At 38.7% G+C, this 20,383-nt stretch overlaps 1 protein-coding gene across 1 annotated transcript in view; it reads left to right on the top strand.

Annotated features, from left to right (window-relative positions):
* gpr153 (G protein-coupled receptor 153) overlaps positions 1 to 20,383 on the top strand; it is a 32,663-nt gene that overhangs the window by 2,593 nt on the left and 9,687 nt on the right. The window contains exons 2-3 of the mRNA XM_032521102.1: positions 10,814 to 11,445; positions 14,606 to 15,035. Coding sequence (XP_032376993.1) covers positions 11,072 to 11,445; positions 14,606 to 15,035 — 804 coding nt within the window. The 5' untranslated portion in view covers positions 10,814 to 11,071. The remainder of the gene's footprint in view (positions 1 to 10,813; positions 11,446 to 14,605; positions 15,036 to 20,383) is intronic.

Raw genomic sequence — 20,383 nt, 5'->3', positions numbered from 1 at the left:
TTTTGTTGGTGGCCATGATGTTGTGGCCCTCCTCCCCACGGGGTTCTGGAACAGTTAGATTTTCCAGCTTGCTCAGTAAGTGGTGAAGGAGTTGGCTAAGGTGAACGCTAGCGATGTTAACTCCTAATTTTCACCAGTTGCAGAACATCTGCGGATCGGCACCGCTGCATGACGGCTCCGCCGTCCGTCAATACCTACCAGGTCCGGATTTGTTGCGGAACGACTACGGCCATGACATCTGAAGTCACAAGGACCCACAAGATCTCACGAATTCATGTAGAATATCACTACAAAACCAAAAACATATATTTGTTTCCATCCAGAGGAATAGAGGGGAAACAACGCTGATGTGTTTTCAAGGTGTAGTGCAGGGAAATATGATCGGGGTGAGCATAATCTGTTTTTATTTTGACAATTAACCGGATGTTTGATTTTGTTTCTTTGCTCGACTTCCTGTACCGCAATTTCTTCCCTGTGCTGAATTGCTGCGAAGTTCTCCGGCATCCGGCAAAAATAGAAGCTCTACGTATCTGCTCCGGAAGGCTGCAGACTGCCGGAGTTGGGACAGAGTCGGGACGCAGCCGTTCCGCAGTCAGTGGAAATACACACATTGACTTTAATGGAAACCTAATGACTCTGCCGCCGTTCCGGAGCGGATCCGCAGAAGTTCCTTAGGAAATTAGGGGTAAACCAACGTCACAACCAAACGTTAGAGATTGGTTATGGCAAATCCAGAGGCTCTGGGGAGATCCAATAGTTTTTCACTTAAACAGAGTACCTGCCTTCAAGGAAGTTAACACTTGTCAATGGAGAGTGGCCAGACTCTTTGTACAAATGAAATGTACGAGAGTCTGGTAGGACCATGTTAGCTTAACATAAACAGGAGGAAAGACTCTAGGGTTGCATTTGTGATGGAAAATTCAGCTACTTACTATGTGACAAGCTGGACCTTCAGCAAAGAAAAGCGCTTTCAGTGTGCCTCAGTAACATCAAAGAGCATGTTGGATTGGGCTTGGGACCTTTTAATACCTTTTCCCAACTACTAAATCTGTGAGTAGGTTAGCGTCTAATTGACACTGATTGCACCAGTACGGCTGGTAATCTTCCATATTTACTGCAGGAAGTAAGTTATGGAAATGACAGAGGTTATGACAAATCGCTGCTGGGAGCTTGTTTTCTAATGACTGCACACAGTATTAAAGAAAATGATGCCAAGCATGGTGGCAATAGTAGCTGTTTTAGTGCATTCTCACAGGCTCAACAAAAAATAGGCACTTTATATGTCAAATGCAAGCAATGTAGTCTAAACTTAGTTGGCTTTTTAATAGACTAGCAAATTAAAACCTGTTTGAGAGTGTCTCTAGCTGCAATATAGGTTTTAGATGTTCTAATTGTGGAAGAAAAGACCCATTGAGGATGTCTTGATGGAAGACCACAACATAATAAATTTAACTGCACTGCAAAAGCCAATTAGAGCAGGAGTTTTGGATTTCTTTATTAATGGTTATGGTTCCTTGTAAAAGTACCTCAGAGCATAATGATGTTGATGTTATTTGATGGGTATTTAATTAGTGTTACATAATCTAATGCTATTTGATATGTTGAACTCATGTTACACCAGTGTGAGATATGCTTGAATCAGTGTTTGCAGCCTTGTAGTAGTTCTGCTCATAGGAAATTCTCTCCTGATCAGACCCGATTCATTAATGACTCATGGATGCTTTCATCACCTTCCCATTGTCAAATTTTCATACATCTTCATTTCAAAATCAATACTAAAACAATACTAAAAGGTGTTTATATCCTGCAAAGTTACAGGATATAAACACATAAAAAAAAAAAAAGTGTGATTCAAAAATGAATTAAAAAAATACAACTGACTAAACATTTGCTTCTTTTTGTACGTGACAATTTTTCATACTTTGCTAGGAAGACTTTTTCAATAGTGAACCCACTGTACACTTTGATCAGGGACGTTTCCTAGCATCGAATAACTTGGAGGTTTGGTGTAGAATCTCCAGCAGGCGGATATCGATTCAGTACAGAAATTGTCTTAGCTTACCTCTCTTGACAGGAAGGTCAGAGGTCAAGGTCAGATGGAGCTTATTCATTTCCGATGGCCGTAGCTGATCGTGTTTCCGTTTAGAGACTTCTGTGGCTGACACAGGGTCTTGAATCAGCGTCCTCTGGTCGGAAAGGCTGCCAACTCACTCTGCCTCCCTGCTGTGTATTAGTGAAATGCTGTGATTAAATGGAAAGGGCATTTGCTCACAACATGTTATTGTTATTATTTCAGTCCTTGAGTATGAGTGCTGTCTGGTGTCACATGCTGTAAGTGCATACTTTACAATCTCTAAGCAGAGTTAGTTACCACGGGAATGCCATCATACTTTGTCATATCTCATCAAAGTTGAGAGTGTCATCAAATAAACTGGTCTTGCAAGACAATGTTTCAGTCATAGTTGAAAATATACCAGCTACTGCAAACTGAACATTGGCCTTTTGTTGCCCTAAATAGGCTGGAGCAGAATGCTGATGTGGACAGACATCTCTGGGAAAATGGATTAGCTTGTTTTTTCAGCATGAGTGTTATACCCATTGAAAAGTAGACAGGCCATTAATAGACTTAAAGATGTATTCTTCTTTCAATGAGGCTGGTTTGGGCAAAAGAACCTCCAGTTCAACATACTTGTGGGATAAAACTATTCTAGGGATTTGATATCTACTGTTGATAACCACATAAACCAGCAAAATGATGCAGGTGAAGTTAATAAAATGTACATCATGTTGTATTGGAATGCATATAATGTAGAAAACCATAACAGCATAACATCTGAATATGAATTGATGTTGAACAAAATCTTTGGAATGAGAATCATACTGGACTCTAAAGTACTTCTTTGTCCATTTACCACAAGAGGTAAACACACTGTACCCCAGTAGAAATGGTTGTTTCCTGGTTTTGGTCTTGGTTGACAATGGGCATCGTCAAAAAAACTCAGCTCAGTAAGGTTGGCTAATGATGATGTCATTACTGTAAAGCAGCTGACTCAAGGAGATATTGGGAAATGTTGGGACATTTAATGTGCCATTATACTGTAATTAACACTTTCGCTCGACTTAAAGCAACACCAAAGCACTTTTCCTCTTCGGTCCCACTACAGGTTGGAAGCTGAATTGTCCATCACCGTTACCATTACCATTATTCTTATGTCTCATTAAAACTACAGATCCGCTACCCAATCTAGCAAACTTGTATAGTGCGGTTATAGCCAATAGAGAGCCGCAAAGCGAAAGCAGATGTGCCTTTCACCCTGTTACAAGTTGATGAACCAGTGAAACGATTTTAGAAACATTATAGTTTTGGTACAAAAGAATCTTTGGTGTTGCTTTATGAAATGATATTCAAGGAGTGCTTGGAGACAAGGTCAGCAGTTCTAGTTTAATGCTTTAGCATGGTGCAAGTCACTATTTCACAATAAAATGTTATTTTATATATGTATAATTATCTTTGGTGTTCTGCTGAATGTTTTCTTGACAACTTATGAAGTTGCTGTGCAACATACACAATACGAAATCCAGCTTGGTTCCAGTACAGTGGAGCAGAGTGCCTAATGTGTGGTGGTTTACCAATGGTTGATCTTATGAAGTTATGATAAGGACATGTCAGATATTGGTGACACAATAAGCCCCTCTAGCTGAAAGAAGTCTGAAGGATTTTGACCGAGGTGGGAAGGCCATATAATTATTTTATTTTATGTGCTGCTTTTTATAGTTTGTAATATACTATGCTTTATATAAATGCTAAAGAACATTATGTATGAGTCCATACAGTGGGAAGGCACTCATGGAAATGACTCAACCAATCACAAGTGGGAACAACAAAATGGCAATATGGATGAAAGTTTCTCTATAAACACAATTAATTTTTAGTTTTTCCTTTTTTGACTCTGTGCTTGTGACAAAATAGCACTGTTGAGTAATTTGGAAAAATCCAAAGACATCTAGTCTTCCTTTATTCCAGGAATACATCTATCTTAAAAATTTAAACCAACAGTTCTAAAGAGGTCACAAATGTCAGCCTCCTGCGTCTTAAAGAGGTTAATCATCTTCATTGTCAGAGGTATCTTATTTCTGCAGGACAGTGGGCGAAAGCTGATCCTGCTGATCATTTGTCACTCAAGGAGGAACCTCTCCTGGACTTTCATTGATAACTAGATAATGAGTGCTCACTAAAGATGAGTAAGATGGATAGTGTTTTGGCCTCTGAAGGTCATCGTAATCCCTCATAGGATGAATGAGAGCTCTTCACCGGCACTTTGTGGGTGGCTGTGCAAACTGTAAATATCTGATGAAATGGTTGCATGGTTTTGTATTATTACCCATTATTATTATTATTATTATTATATTATGTTATTTAATAACATTGTGAATATTCCATTAAACCAATACCCAAATATAATTGATGGCTTTCATCAAGTACCCCACATGCATGTAGCAGTCTTCTTTTTTTTCTGGTGCGAGATTAGGCCAAGGTGGCTGATGTGGCTGATGTTCACTCAACTGCAGTAAATACCTGCCTAATCACTTCGTTAAACTATAAACGGTGAAAACCCATGTGAGGTCTGAAGTATCTGATGTGACATTTTAAATGTTGCCCACTGGTTTGCCTTTCAGCTCTATTTGGCATAGCTGATGTGGGACCAGCAAGCAACAAACACCACAGCTGGATATGATTCAGGGCTGAGACGCCTGGTAACCAAGCACACTCGGCACAAAGCATGTTCCTCTCTGGCCTGTTGCTTCTTAAAATCACCACCACGATACACGTATACAAGAAGCAAAGTCAGCTACAATCAGACCTTAACTTGGAAATTGCTTAGAATTATGCAAATGAAAATATACTAAAGACTTAAGATGTTGGCATAAAGTAAATCAGGCTATATGTTCTGATCATGAGTATAATGATTACCTGATCAACATTTTAACATGCAGTTAGAGTAACATAGATGTGGATTTGTGACCAGAAAGTTGCCTGTTATAAACTATGGAACATGTTTATTCATTTTTTAGGATCACCTTCAGCTGCTGAGTACAAACTTACAATAACATTACAGAGCAGTCAACATAGGTAAACAAGGTAATCTGCTGCTGCAGAAAGCGTACCTGTTGACTTAACTTTCAAACTAAAGCACCTGTCATCTGTAAGCATGAGATATGTAATATTAAACACTGAGGCTGTGCTCCAGGAAAAGCTGTGCAGCCTCCCAGGAGAGAGTATTTCCTCTCTGTCAGCTCCAGGGATGAGTTACTGGTCGGGCAATAAGACCCCATGGATCACACCTGTCAGCAGGGAGCTTATAAGAGAGGTCCACTTCCTTTATCCAATCTAGCTCCTGCCAATTTGAAGCTGAGAGATGTAGGTCAGCATTCTGTACCACACCCAACACACTGACCAACATTGTGCTGATGAGCATTGTTTCTTGGAACAGGGTTCCATGTAGTTATTGGTCTGATCTCATTCAGACACACTATCATCCATTTTGGCCTTTGTTTCAACCAAAAAATCTGTTTCTATGCCTGCCAAAATATGTCTAGGCACACTTCCGCTCACTTTTTTGTTCTTTGTCTCAAACTATAATCATCTGAAATACACTCAGCTGATTATAGTTGGAGATAAAGAACAAAAAAATGTTTGGTCCCCTTATTATTATTATTATTATTATTATTATTATTTGGTCCAAAATGCGACAAATGTGCAAAGTGATAAATTAGTCAGACAGTTCCCTGCAGCAGTTTTCAGCTGTTGGTCAGTAAATGGTTTTGTAAAAGCATGCTGTTGGCTCTTTTGTTTACATTGATAGATACATTATAGTGAATGACTTATGCTGTGCGTAAATATGAAAAAAAGAAATACATATTGAAACTATGTACTATGTACTTTAACAATTGGATCAAAAGCATTGTAATACACAGGTAAGCCATCAGTAGTCCTTTTCGTGTTTTGTTTGTTTACCTACATAATTGCTACTCAATTTTGCAAAAGTTAATCTGAGCAATTTATCTCACTGTATTGTAAAACCCTGAAAACATTTGTGGTGCACTTTGTTAGGAACTAAATAACTTTAAACTATGTACCTTTGCCATCACAACTTGCACCCAAAATCATCATTTCTATCATTTAGATCTGTAAGCGAAGATTTATGTGACAAAGTAAGCGTAACCAGATTTTTTGGGTCTTTAGTCTTTAGCTCTGTTGTTGTCAGTTATTATAAATAAAGAAACAAGCATTGTTTAATTTCAGAAGTTTTAAGAAATCAATTATATCTTGTTCCAAGGCTGATCGTTTCACCATTTTCATCAGATAAAAATATAAACTATTTACTGTACCTTTTGCTCTAAGGAAATTTTTCATGTTTGGATGTAAACAGTTGATGTAGGCCAGGGAAAGTACAAAATGAGTAATTTAAAGGTATACCATGACACATTTCTGTATCTTCCTTTTATCAACACCTCAATGAATCTATGCCACTCTATTAACATTCAACATCTCGTTGGTGGAGGGGGAAAGTCTATACAGCCCGTGCTGATTTCCCCTGTGTAGAGGACAGATTTGGCTGGGAGGCCCATGGGATTGTGGGTGATGGAGCTGTAAGTTCCACTATGGTTAGAAAGCATGTCAGTCAAGTGTTGGAATAAAACCAGTGCTACAACTACTATAACCACTGCTATCCCTGTTACTACCCCTAATACTCCTACAACAACTACCATTACTACTACTACTTCAGTTGTATACTCTTACTGCCCCTCATACATAATTGCTAGCACAGCAAGCAATCAATCAATCAATCAAACTTTATTTATCGAGCACTTTTCATACAGTACATTTAAAATGTAGCACAAAGTGCTTTGCAGTTAAAAGCAATTGCAACTATTTACACTATGTGTTCTTTTTCACACTAAAAGCTGCTGCAACTGTTGTTATACACTATTCAATGAGCTGTTTGGCATTAAGTCTGGAGACCTGTTTTAAAGCTCACAAATGTTAAGAGTAAGATTGTCTCTGTAAAACGTTAAACCGACAAATTGAACTACACAAATTGACCTGCTCACATTTGGATGGGAGGTAAAATGAGCCAGACAAAATTGTCAAAAATATGGTGAAAGTCCATACATTTAATAAACCTTTGCCTTTTTACCTGCGTTATTCATGATTTACCTAACCACAACCATACCACCGATGCCATGCGAAGATGTTGTAGAAAGCAATATCTTCAAAAATGTTAGCATTAAATGTAAAACACTTTAATGAATGTACAAGGTTTTACAGGATCTTGCAATACCAAGGTTTGTGTCTGACAACACAGGTGATAGGGTTGATATAGTTGGTGTTAGTATTATAATGAATTAGTATAGGTATGTCACTAGGTTTTTGCGATGACTACTTTTCTTGCTTTTTTTACTCGAGTACAATGTGATGAAGTTTAAGTTTGACACTCATAATTAGATGATAATACCATAAAATAAGATTCTCTGAATGCAATTTTGTAGTCTAGTCTGGTGTGTTATTTTGTACTGCGGAGTTAACTCACGTTGTAGGTAAAATTAACTGTGTAGCACAGCACAGGGTTTAGATGCATTTTAATCAACTGTTCTTGCATGCTTTAGCCTGGTTAGTGCTGCTTGAGGAGTATACAGATTGCCTAATTTAATTTTTGTCAGAATGAACAATTTCAAGTAGCATTAATGTGTATAAACAGAACTTGTAAGATGCAGGAGAATTGTGTTGACTCTACATAAAGGCTGGAACAATCACAATGACAAAGTTGATTTGACCAGTTAAAAATACCATCCATGTGTTGTTTGTTTGAACGGTTTTCATGGTACCACCAGCTGTTCCCAGAGGTCGAAAAGCTGCAGTTGCTTGTAAAAATCCTGGAATAACCTTGTTAGACCTAGTTGCAATCTCTTCTATTAATTGAAAGCTCCCATTGTCCCTCTTGAGCCTCATGAACCAGTATCTTTTGCACTGTTCCCTGTCTGCGTTGGTACATTGCAAACAAAGCTGGATGAATAGAAAAAGGATATTGTGAAAATATTTTGGTAATGAAGCACATTGTTGGGACAATTCCTTCACTGTTGTTGAAATGATTCTTATTTCTAGTTAGATGAACAGTGTTTGGTTTACCTCTGTGGCCGCTGTGCACGCATCAGCATGCCTCTCGTTGTGTGTTTTTGAACATCTCACACATCACCATTGAGTGCGTACACGGAGCGCCGAGCCTTAAGTACAGTACTTGAGTAAATGTACTTTCCACCACTGGTTTTTAGAGTTTTTTTCACTGAACTGCAATAAGTAACACTATAGGAGCATTGACAGGTAACAAAAATGAAGAAGTGTGGGTCTGGAAGACCAAAACAATGAGCTAAAAGTTGCCATAAAGCCCGTAATACGAGAGAGGAACTAACCTGACGATAATTCTCTGTGGGTTCATCACTGTGAGCGACCCCTTTCACATACAGCTAGTCATGGGATGACTACTTGTATATATCTGCAGCCACTAGACTATACTTATTCCCAGTTTCTATGTTTACAATACTGACATGTAAAAGAGTTTAATGGAAAAGGTGTTAAAGGGGTTGGTAACATTCAGTGTTTATTTCAGCTGTGCTTTTCTGACCACACATGGAGCTGAGTGAATTTAATTCACAAATGCACATAACCATTACCTGGACAGAAGATATTCAGTAAATGCATTAAAAGAAAAGGGTCAGGGTGACACAGTAAAGCACATTTTCTCTCTGGAGAAGATAGAGAGAGGGGGTGGGGTAATCAACAGAGGAAACTCAGGTGCTGTAATACTGGTGAGATGTATGAGAAGGTGGAATTCTGTTTGTGAAATAACACTGAAGGCTGTGAGGGAGGTAGTGATCCACTCTAATGCGTCTAATACCTAAAAATGCATTGAACTGGAACTGGGTTTGCCTGAGAGTCACACAAATACTTCTCAGCATGCGTAACAATATGGTCTGTTCTCATTGTCGCTAAAACCAAACTTACAGTAACTCCTCATTAGGAAACCCTTCTGTTCCTTCCCTGGAGTCTAAAGAATTTTACTTGTGTATGATATATGGTTCTAGTTTGACAAAGATGGCATTCCTGCATCTGTTTTTGTTACTTCTAAAAACAACCTATTTTACGTAATTCCCAGTATTTTGTAACACTGTTACTATGTTTAGTGTTTGACTTGTGAGCTTTCAGTCGACAGTCAACAGTCCATCCCAATCACCCAAGGATCCCTAGATTAAACCTATAAATCATTATTTTTATAACCAGACCCTGGTTTGCCCTCTGTTCATTCAATTATTCTTGGCTTTCCAAGAATGACACTGCCGCCTATCAGATGTAATTTTGGCATAATTTCCAGTAGTAGGTGTGTTGATGTATCATTATTGAACGGAAGTGACACTTTGTAAGTGTGACTTGTTGCTCTCTCGTGACCAAACAGTTAATTCACCAGAGTTTAGGCACTCCTGCGTGAATACGCAGCTTCTTTTTGTGCCGGCAAAATATTTCATGATGTGTTTGAAGGACCACTTCTTAATTCATATGGTTACACAAGTCCTGAGGAGTGCATAGATGCTCCTTCATAACCTCCTGCATTAGCACTACTGGATATGATTGGCTTTGGGATGTTTGGGGAGCCATTGGAGAGAAGAGTGAGAGAGGAGGATTAGATCAGTGGAAATGAGAGCAGGGTGATGATGACATGGTTCTTCTCATTTCCAGTGTCCCCTCTTCGGGGCCTTGCCCACAGCACATCAGTGTTTGGACAAGCCAAAAGACAGGAAATAGATGTGACAACACTCACCAGCTGTGCCAAGCATTTTTCACTCCACAGTGGAGGAACCAAAGTCATCCTCTTCTGATTATTCTCTGGCTGAAGCTGTGTTATGCTGAAAATGACTGTAAAAACTGACCAAAACGGTAGCAAGCTATTTTTTAGTGCATGTTCTTTTGATGACTTTTTGTTACAGGATTGCATAAGTTGTTGTGTCACCGTTTTTTAAGGGATATACTGTAGGTGTAATAAAATAACAGGAACACCTTACAATATAGTGAAGCCATCAACAGTACACTTCACACTGTTGCTTAAACAATTTGCAGGGGAGTTGAATTGAATCAGCACCTCTCTGACAGCATGAAGAAAACAAAACTATAAGTTACACTTGTTTGCATTAAGGATTAGTATGTTGATTATTTATCATCAAGAATAGTTATTTAGTCTATAAATTGTCATAAATAAAAATACGCATCACAATTTTGAAAAGCCCAATGTGAAGTCTTTCTTGTTTTGTCTGACCAAAACTCTTCACAATTTAAAAGCTAGAACCAGGGGATGTTTTGTGTTTTTTGCTTGAATGAATGACAAATAATTTATGGATTGTTAAAATTCTTGTCACTTAATTTCTTTAATGTACTACTGGATGGGTTGACTAATTGTTTCACCAGCACTAACTGTAAGCTTTACAAAATCTTATTTTTTTGGGAGCATCCTATAGGATGGCATTTCATTATCTCTGTTATTTCGTAGCAGCTCTGCTGACTGATTACTGTTCTGACCTATTGCGTGAAATTGGATTTTAATAATAACCGCAATAGTTTAACTGTTGTTATTAACATAACCCTATTACTGTAGTTCACTAGGATGATGGTTTTGTATAAAGAAGGATTATTTTGAAATGGACTGACTTATATCATTTTCTTTACATCCACTGCGTCTGATCACTGTGTGATTTCTCCCCTCTCCAGCCACAGGCTTGTAAGGGAACTGGCCTGGCCCTTTCACCCTCCCCCTCTAACTGTCCCACTGTGTCACACTACTACCATGTCCATCCCCTGCTGTGGCCATCCCATGGAGAGTGCACGCCCACCCAGATAGGATGCCTGCCTTGCCCGACGTCCTGCATCCCCTCCTGCCCATCATCACCTCCTCCTTCTCCTCGGGTGCACCTGCTCTTGCCAACGGTTCCTTGCGGCCCCCCAGGCTCCACCCTGACCCGCTCCAACATGGTGGATGAGGTACCCACCATGAAGGATGACGTGATCAACGCCAACACGCTGGCTTGGCTGGTCTGCTCAGGCGTGTCCATCCTGGCCAACACTTGGAGCATCCTTAGCGTCAGTGCCAAGCAGAAGAAGTGGAAGCCACTGGAGTTCCTTATCTGCACCCTGGCAGGCACGCACATCCTCAACATGGCCATCCCCATCACCATGTACTGTGTCATAACGCTGCGCCGTCAGCACTCCAACTACGAGTGGAACGAGGGTCTGTGCAAGATGTTTGTCTCCACCTTCTACACTCTCACATTGGTCACTTGCTTCTCCGTCACCTCGCTCTCTTATCACCGTATGTGGATGGTACGCTGGCCTGTGAACTACAGGTAAGACACTTGAGTCTGTTGTTCATTAAAATAAAAATTAAATTGTTCTGTGTTTAGATTACACTCTTAATGTAAGTGGGACCATTTTCAAAGGGTAATTTCACCCAAATTACATATGTAAATCTTGCAGTAGCTACGCAAGGATCATACCACTCTGCCTATATTCAGGTTTTGAGATATGTCTCTGAGATTTCTGGCTTCGGTCTAATACAATAGAGGTGAATAATATTTTGCTTGTGGTGCTCACAGCATAAAAACAAATCAACAGAAACATTTTTTTCCTCTGTGTTTTACTAATTTAGATGCTGTAGATATATTTTTTATAGATTCTGATAGGTTACAGTACTTTGTCTTTTTTACATTCAATCATCCATTTTTCTGAAATTTGTAGCAATTGAAATTGAACAAAGACATTTTGAATTTTATTCCCTTGCAAGACTTTCCATAAACACACCAAAGCCACCTTGAAAGACAACATTCTGACATTTTAAGCTGCACATTTTTGTTGCCCTCGCTGGTGCCCTTTCTGAGCAGATTCCTTAGATGGGATGGGGCTACAGTTTACATTAGTGTCACCTGTCAGCCTGTTTACCCCAGTTTTTGAGAGGGATGCTGTGCATCAGGTGAGACGTCTCTCCTGCCAACACATCTACTGTTTGCAGTTATTTGGGGTAACACCATGTCAAACCCTCTAGACTGAGCATCTGCCTGCTCAAGCATCCAGCTTCATCTGGCTCCTCACAACAAGTGATATTACGAAGTAACACTGAATAATAAAATATCAGGTTCACCTCGCATTAACAGCCAGAACCCTGCTGCTGTAACACTTAGACTCCCAAGACATCTGCTGTTGACGTAATCCGATGTTCTGAACATCGCTGCTTTCTTTGAAACAAGATTTTGATGCTATTTCTGTCTGTGTTCAGGAATGCACAAGTGCTGCTTTAACATAACACAACCTGTTCTGATGATTATTAAGAAGCAGCCATTCTTTTCTTCCTTTAGAATCCAGTGCTTTTGGCTACTGTTTGATGATTTGAAGCACACCTCAGAGGTCTGGGCTTTGTTATTCATGGATAGATTCTGGTCATCAGGTGCAGAACAATCACTTGCACATGAATGCATTTGTAGAGCAGATACTGTGGCAATTACAGGCCAAGCACATGAAATCCATTTTTGCACAATATAAACAAGCTACTATAAGGGCTATTGAAATGGTGCAGAAACTAGTGCTGTGGTACATGTGGTAAAGATCAGTATTCTGTTGCCTCGCTCTTCCTCCTGTGCTGAAAAACAAAGTGATTTTACTTCCTGTGGCATCAAGCCTGCAGATGCATAGCCTATAGTCAGCTTGGCCAATTTTGCAGATAAGCTGACTTTCAAATACCATATGCAAACTTCCTTCTAAATCAATGTGTAATCTTGCTATCTATATTGCTTGTGCAGCTGTCAATATTGGCTGATGCCCACACAGAGATATCAGGCTTTACTCAAATGCTCATCTGACAATATTCCCCCTCATCTCCTGTCTGGAAACATCGCCTTCCTTCTCCACAGCACCTTTTCTGGTTTCCAAGTCACTTTTAACAATGATATGGTTGACTGATAGCTCAGGTGATGCACCGTGTAATTGCTGTTCATCTTTCATTAAAATCGCTCCACATTTGCCCTGCTGAGGTAGCATGGCTGCCTTGTCTCTATTAACACACATCGAAGGCCTGAATTAGGAATTCCAACCTTGTACTTCAGCAGCTGCTCTCATTATCCTGCTCTCACTATCTTTTAGGAGCTTTTTTCCATCGCAACACTCTCTCTCTCTCTCTGGTAATAGATTCCAGCAGCTTGGTGACGGTACGTCCCCATCATACATACCCCAGGCACATTCAGGAAAGGCTAGCATAATTACTCACAGTGACAACAAGCCCTACTTGTCTTTGGACAAAGCCATAGTGAAAATATTGAGGCTACTCCTGCCCCCTTTTGGGCCACTCATAATGTCAGTGCATGGAAGCTAATTGCATCACTAGTTACAAATATTTATAACCAAACAAATTTTATATCTAACCAGTGCTCCTCCAGAGGATTTTTATTGAGAGGAAGAAGAGGCTAGGATATGTGCTTTGGCTCTCTTATGGGAGACCGATTGGGTTTCATGCCCAAACTCTTAATGGACAACTGACGGACACGGAGAGAATTTACTGTGTGATCATTTTCTTTTTTCAAAAGCCATGTTATAGACTGTATGTATGTATTCTACTAGCTAAAAAAATGTTTTGGCCTCTGTATGATTTGTAGCTGATGCCTTAAACAGCTCAACACAACTTTAGTGCAAAGGTTTTGGTAGGGTAGCACAGCCTTTTCTCAATTATTGGAAATGAGAATACGAGTAACTGCCTGTCATATTTTATGCACAGCCAGAGGACACAAACACATTCAGCAAATTGCTTGACTGTAAAAAATTACTTGGAGGTGAGAGGAAATAGAAATCCCTTCGTGATGAAATATACCTAGCTGAAAAATAGACCAAGGGTTGTGAAAAGAAATCATTTTCTATCAGCAAAACATTAATTTCCCTCCATACAACTCCAGTTTATCTAAGTGATGAATATGTGGAATAGTGTGTTTTCAGCTGATTTGTCCCATGTGCAGATCTTCTACATTTATTGTGTAGTTTAAGGTTCCTACCACTAACTTTCTCAGATAGACATATTTCTTCTCCGTCAGTCTCTCATATATAATATTAACTGTACTGTCAGACTTCTCATTAGTGCCTGTTTAAATTATTTAATGCAACATACTGTGAGTTCACACAAAGATGAGTGGTGTGAGTTGGTGCTGTAAATACTGTTAAGGGCCCACTTTTCACAATATGCTAATTTTGTCCAGTTGTACAGGTTTCACTCATTTAAAGCTGTCTATTTTGAAATTAATTTAAGATTTTAAACAAATTCTTTTAGTATCCGTGGTCCAAACACATGCACAGTTTGTGTTATTGTTTCTAGCAGAAGTATTATTGTGACATTACAGATCAACTAGTATCAGAGTCAAGGTCCACAGGTTTAACACACTTATGAGCTACAGGGCACACACAGCAGAAAAGAGCCCATGTTAAGGCCTGACATGAGTAGTAATACGCAAAAATCTGTGGTTCTGCTTCCAGGTTGAGTAACACCAAGAAGCAGGCAGTGCACACAGTGATGGGCATCTGGATGGTCTCTTTCATCCTGTCCACGCTTCCAGCAGTAGGTTGGCACGACACCATCGATCGCTTCTACACCTCTGACTGCCGATTCATTGTGACGGAGATTGGTCTCGGCTTCGGTGTGTGCTTTCTGCTGCTGATCGGTGGCAGCGTAGCCATGGGTGTGATCTGCATTGGCATTGCTCTCTTCCAGACCTTCTCCATTCAGGCAGGCCACAAGGCTGACAAGAACAAGTTCAACGTCCCCACCATAGTGGTGGAGGACGCCCAGGGGAAGCGCAGATCATCCATTGATGGATCGGAGCCACTCAAAACGTCACTGCAGATCACCTACTTGATCAGTGGAATCGTCTTTATCTACGATTTCCTGACTGGCTTCCCCATACTGGTGAGTACACTGCCTAAACATGATTCCAGTTAAAGATGGAACTGCTCTTAGAACCAAACAGTTAAAAGGTCTGGCTGATGTATCAAAAAATCTAAATAAGGGAAGCTGTGTATTACCATGGGCTCCATCATATTGGCTAACACGTCAGACTTCACTCACAGATTTGGGACTTCTGGATCAGTTGTAACTGAGTGTGTGTGCTGTTAGGCATTCATCAGTGTTGTGTTAATTTCTAGAGTTTACGTAGTCCCAGATTGCGCCTCTCATGTCTTATAATGACATTTTATCCACAGAGGTAAGCATCTGTTTTTCTAAAACGCTAATCCCTCGTGACCTCTTAAAAAAACCCAGAAAGCCATTAAACAACACTGCCTGCCCATTTGGTCGGTCTTTCCAGAACTCTTACAGTTTCTTCTGCCATTTGGATCAAAACAGATTTTGTGTTCTGGATAGTAAAAAAAAAAACCTTTGTTTAGTTCCTTCCCAAGTTGCAACTGTATTTTATTTCCCAAACAAAAGAAACATATCTATTTGCTTGTTTCCTTGATGTAAGAAAACTATAAATGCATTTTTGTATTTGCCAATACAATTTACATTTTCTAAATATAATATATAAATATTATAATTTAGATTAAAAAAATATATATATACTGTATATATATATATATATATAATATGATAATAAAACCTTCCGTGTCTGTGATGTGTTGAACAATGAGACAATAACCCAAAACTTCCTGATTATATTCTAGTGTAGCTTTAAACCTGACAAAATAAATTCATATAAAGTTCTGTTTGTACAGTACACATACAGTATATACGCAGCTTGTGTTATGATAATGCCTAACAGCTACTCACAGTAAGAACTTGCATCTACAGTATTTTAATGGTAGTTTTTCAGATGGTGTGTGTGTAGAAAGAAAAACAGAGAGAGATATGGCTGATGGCAGCCATTTTTGTGACCTCATCGTCTTTCAGACTGTTTGCTTCGGGTGAGAAAGGGTAATTGAGTTAGCACTGGAGAGAGAAATTGCAGATGGGGTCAAAACAAAGGATTGGTCAGTGCCAGGCCCGCCACCAGGAGTTATGGACAGGGGGACAACATTTTCCAAATTCAGCCTTTCATCCAACCAACTCCTTTGCATGGACCAGGGTCATCTGTATCATTTTTAATTTTTTACTTGTTTTAATTGACTTATTGTATTATATTACTTGTATGTATTATGTTTTAATTATAATGTCTTTGTAACTGTAACAATTTACATTGCTTTATTTTTTATGTACTTAGGTCTCTTTTTAAAATGAGATATCCTTCTCAATGGGAATACTGATTAAATAGAGTTTTTTAAAGAAAAAAGAAAGAAATTAAACATGAAGCTCAAATGGCTTGATAGTATAGTTTATACACTGTAGCTCCTGCTGTAACCATACCATACTGTTTTATTATTTACATGAATTTAAAGTGTGTCAGCTCACCTGGGGTTGTAAGTAGATTGGGCTTACTGTATGTGTCTTTGTATAAACATATATAAGTCTATTGGAAGAGGTAAGGGGTTCTCATTGAATTCTGTTTATAAAAATAACAATAGTAATAGCAGTGATGATAACGATAAGACGAATATGTTGCCAACACAATTAAAAAAATCTTCAACAGTGTAATTGATCCCAGTCTGTGTGTGGGTCACAGACCTGTTCCAGGTGTCCCAGGTACTGGTCACAGTTAAGCTCTGTAATCATCTTCCCTCTGTTGTCTTTTAGGGAACTCCAGGCTTTCAAAACAGAGTATGTTTCCTAGGGAAACGAATCCTTCAAGTGCATTATCAGTGGGTGGATAAGCTCTGTTTCAGTGTGTCACCATTTGGTTTGCAAATTCCACCCTCAGGTTCTCATTTATTTTTAAACAAGTCCATTCATTGGTTGTCTATGCAGACTTGATTGACTAGTGCTTGTGATGCAGCTAAACCAGCCATCCTGTCAACTTAAAAGCAAGTCACCATGGTAGAGCCATATTTTCCACAAGGTACAAGTGTACTTTGACGGATTTTGTTTGTTGTTAAAGTAAGTAGCCTCTGCTCATTTTCAAGACACTGATTACAGTCTGAATTCTTTTCTCGCAATAAATATTGGAATATTGGTTTCGATAGATGTAATTTGACATGTACAGTATATGATATCACTTAAGTAAGTAAGTAAGTAAGTAAGTAAAGTCAGTTTATACATAATGCGTTAGTACTCCTTTTTTTTTTTTTTTTTTTACATCAGACAAATCTTTCTCTAATTAAATGTTGTAAACCTGAGGCAAGCCAAACAGAAACTTCTGCACAAAGCACCACTATCTGCACAATCCTTTGATGTTGAAATCTGAGGCACACAGCAAGATAACTAGTACTTTGCCACATAATCATTGGGTAAATATGCATTTGTGTTCTTAATTGCAGAGTTGTCATTATTTGGTTAAATTCCAGCAATGACCAATAACAAACCTCCAAGTAATGTGGCCATTTGAGTTATAATAACATTGCACAACTGCTACTTATGTCAATATGTCTTACTGTTGTGTTGTGAGGAAGAAAACAGCAGTGCAAGAGATTATAAATACTCATAACCATAATATCCAATTCACAAGCAACGTCATGTTGTTTTCATTGTTTTTAGTCTATATTGACAACAATTCATTTAGGGGATTGCTCCGGTGCTGCAGAAAGATCCGCTGGATGTCCGTCACCTTCCACTTTTTTTGTGTTGACAATCTAAACTCTGGTCGATTTATGAGGACTATGGTTAACTGCTCTATCTGTCCAATCTGAGTTTTCTGTTGCACAACTAAAACAACCTTTGATTGTACACATATGCTACCAAAACAAGTTCTTTCCCGAGTCATGCTAATGCATCCTGCCATTAGCCCCACCCAGGACGATTGTGATTGGTTTAAAGAAATGCCAATAAACATGTTTTTCTCCCAGCCCAGAATGCTGTGTGGACTAGTCAGACGCTCCTCGTAGTCCTGTGGATGAGCTGGCAATGCAAGCCTACATTGTTTTACCACTTTCTCTTAAAGACCTCAAGCTAGAATAATCTTTTTTATGTTCCTTATGTATCATGCTTCCTGTTTCCTGTAGAATTATACAAATTTACTGCAATTTTTACCACTTTGCCTAAAACGACCAAAAAAAGAATGTGAATAAAGGTATAAAAACAAAATTAACTAAATTTAATGATATTAAATCTTTGCTGGTAAAAGCAATTACTCAGCAGTGATGAGCTTTGGAGCTTTGTATGATGCCTCGGCTGTTATTGTGTGCTGCTTAATTAGTGTTTGCCATGTTTTTTCCTTGTAAGGTTTACCAACATAAAGCCTCTATACTGAGATCTTTAAGTTTAGGATCAGAGAGAAACCCGCATTCTTGTTACTTCATAAGCTAGAAGTTGATTTAACAAGACTTTTATAACAACATCTTATTATATGTGTGTTTGTGTGTGCATTAAGGAGAGGGTAGAATACGACTGATGAAAGATTGTATTTCCAGTGCAGTGACAGAAACAACAAAAGTTGTGCTAGCTGTCTTTATGACCTGATGTAATGAGCTATTTAAATGCATGGAAAGCTGTAGCACAAATACAAATGTATCCAGTTAGACAGAGAAATAGCCTACAGACGTAGAGATATATGAACAGAACTGAATAGTATCACTGCATTATAGTTGATAAAAACAAAACAAAAACTGAATTATTTAAATGAACGTATACTAAAGAGCTGGACAATGAGTTTATATGCTATTTACACTCCCAAACATTGGCGATACTAAACCATTCATGTCAGCCCCCCTAAAAATTATAATAATAACAAAATCAATATTAGTTCTTCAAGTCAGAGTTTGAAAACTTGTCTGTTAGTGACAGAGGGAAAGCAATTACAGATTCAAAGGGATTGAAACATGTTCAATATCCTGTGTGTCTGTCACTGATGCTATGCACCTGTAACCCAGTCAAGGAAAGGGTTAACAGAAACGTAGTTTTGGCCAGTTGGAGGTTTTACCAGACTCGCGCCTTTGGCTGAGTCTCTATCTAATCTGTCAGGGGGAGAAACGGAGTGCGGATGTGAAGTTTAACGTTAATCGTCCCTGAATGAAAGTTCCTACAAGTCATTGGATGTCACTTAATTAAATATCCTGTTATCAATGTATGGGCTGTAAAAGTATATTTAGAGGTTAAAACACAGTGTGGTGCATTTATATGAACATCACCACTAATAAGCTAAGAACAAAATAAGTACTTATCAGTAAAAAATACCAGACTCCTGATGCTTTGTAAAGTTTTAATGACATTTCCTGATTCCAGAAGGAGTTATGCTCGCTGGTTGAATGTGTGTTCAAATCAGAAGGTGCGTGTTCTGATAGGAAAAAATAACCTGTTTACCTAAAGTGAATTCTGTTGTCTCCACTGTCTTTGGTGTACCAGGCACTTTTTTTTGTCAAAAAAAAAGAAAAAAAAAAAAAAGGTTTGAGACTTTATAATTTCATCAAGTCGCGTACTTATGCTGCTGCTGTGTGGCAGGTGCTCGAGTTGAAGCTTGCTTGAAATGGCAGTACAAGTAAGAACTGAAATTATTGATTGATTTACCAATTAGTCAATCGGCAGAAAAACCTCTGCCTACTGTATTGATAATTGATGAATTGTTCAATGGACACTCAGCAGCCTTTGCCTGCTGAAAGCACTATAGCTTAAATACTAGAAAACAGAGGGTGTGGTGTTGGAACAAGTAACTCTAATCTTAGACACTTGTGACAGTAGATCTTTCACTGAACAACAACACATACAATTCTGAATAGATACTGTAATGCAGGTTCTGTTATGGATCTTCATATTCTATAAGTGACTTGAGTTATTTGATACCCTAACTACAGTAGCAACAGCACTGTGTCTAGCCCAAAAGTTTGATAATGTACTAAACTTCAAACGGCAAGTTTAAACTGTTACATTTTCCTGTTAAAATAGTATAATAGACTGTAAAAAATAAGTGTAGTAACCATTCAAGGAAGTTAAGTTGAACTAAGTGATGTATCTGCACTCGCTCACTTTGCTAATTTACTCTAATCAATGATACTGTGTCTAACATCCTCAAGTCACCACTGCATGATAGTACAATTTTTGTTTGGATGACTGGTTTGAGTTTTGTTTTATTAATAAATACACCCATTTACACCTGGAGCCCCAGTGCAACTGCAAAAGTATACAGTGCACTGCATGTATCGATGCATTAACTGTGTTCATTTTTTATTTGTTTGTTAATCCCCAGTGGGGAAGTTACAATTTACACTCTGCGTACACACTTTGTTAGTAATCACACA

Source organism: Etheostoma spectabile, chromosome 7 (genome assembly GCF_008692095.1).
Source record: "Etheostoma spectabile isolate EspeVRDwgs_2016 chromosome 7, UIUC_Espe_1.0, whole genome shotgun sequence".
NCBI lineage: Eukaryota > Metazoa > Chordata > Actinopteri > Perciformes > Percidae > Etheostoma > Etheostoma spectabile.
The sequence above is the reverse complement of the archived record's forward strand: the minus strand, read 5'-3'. Positions and strand labels throughout refer to the sequence as shown.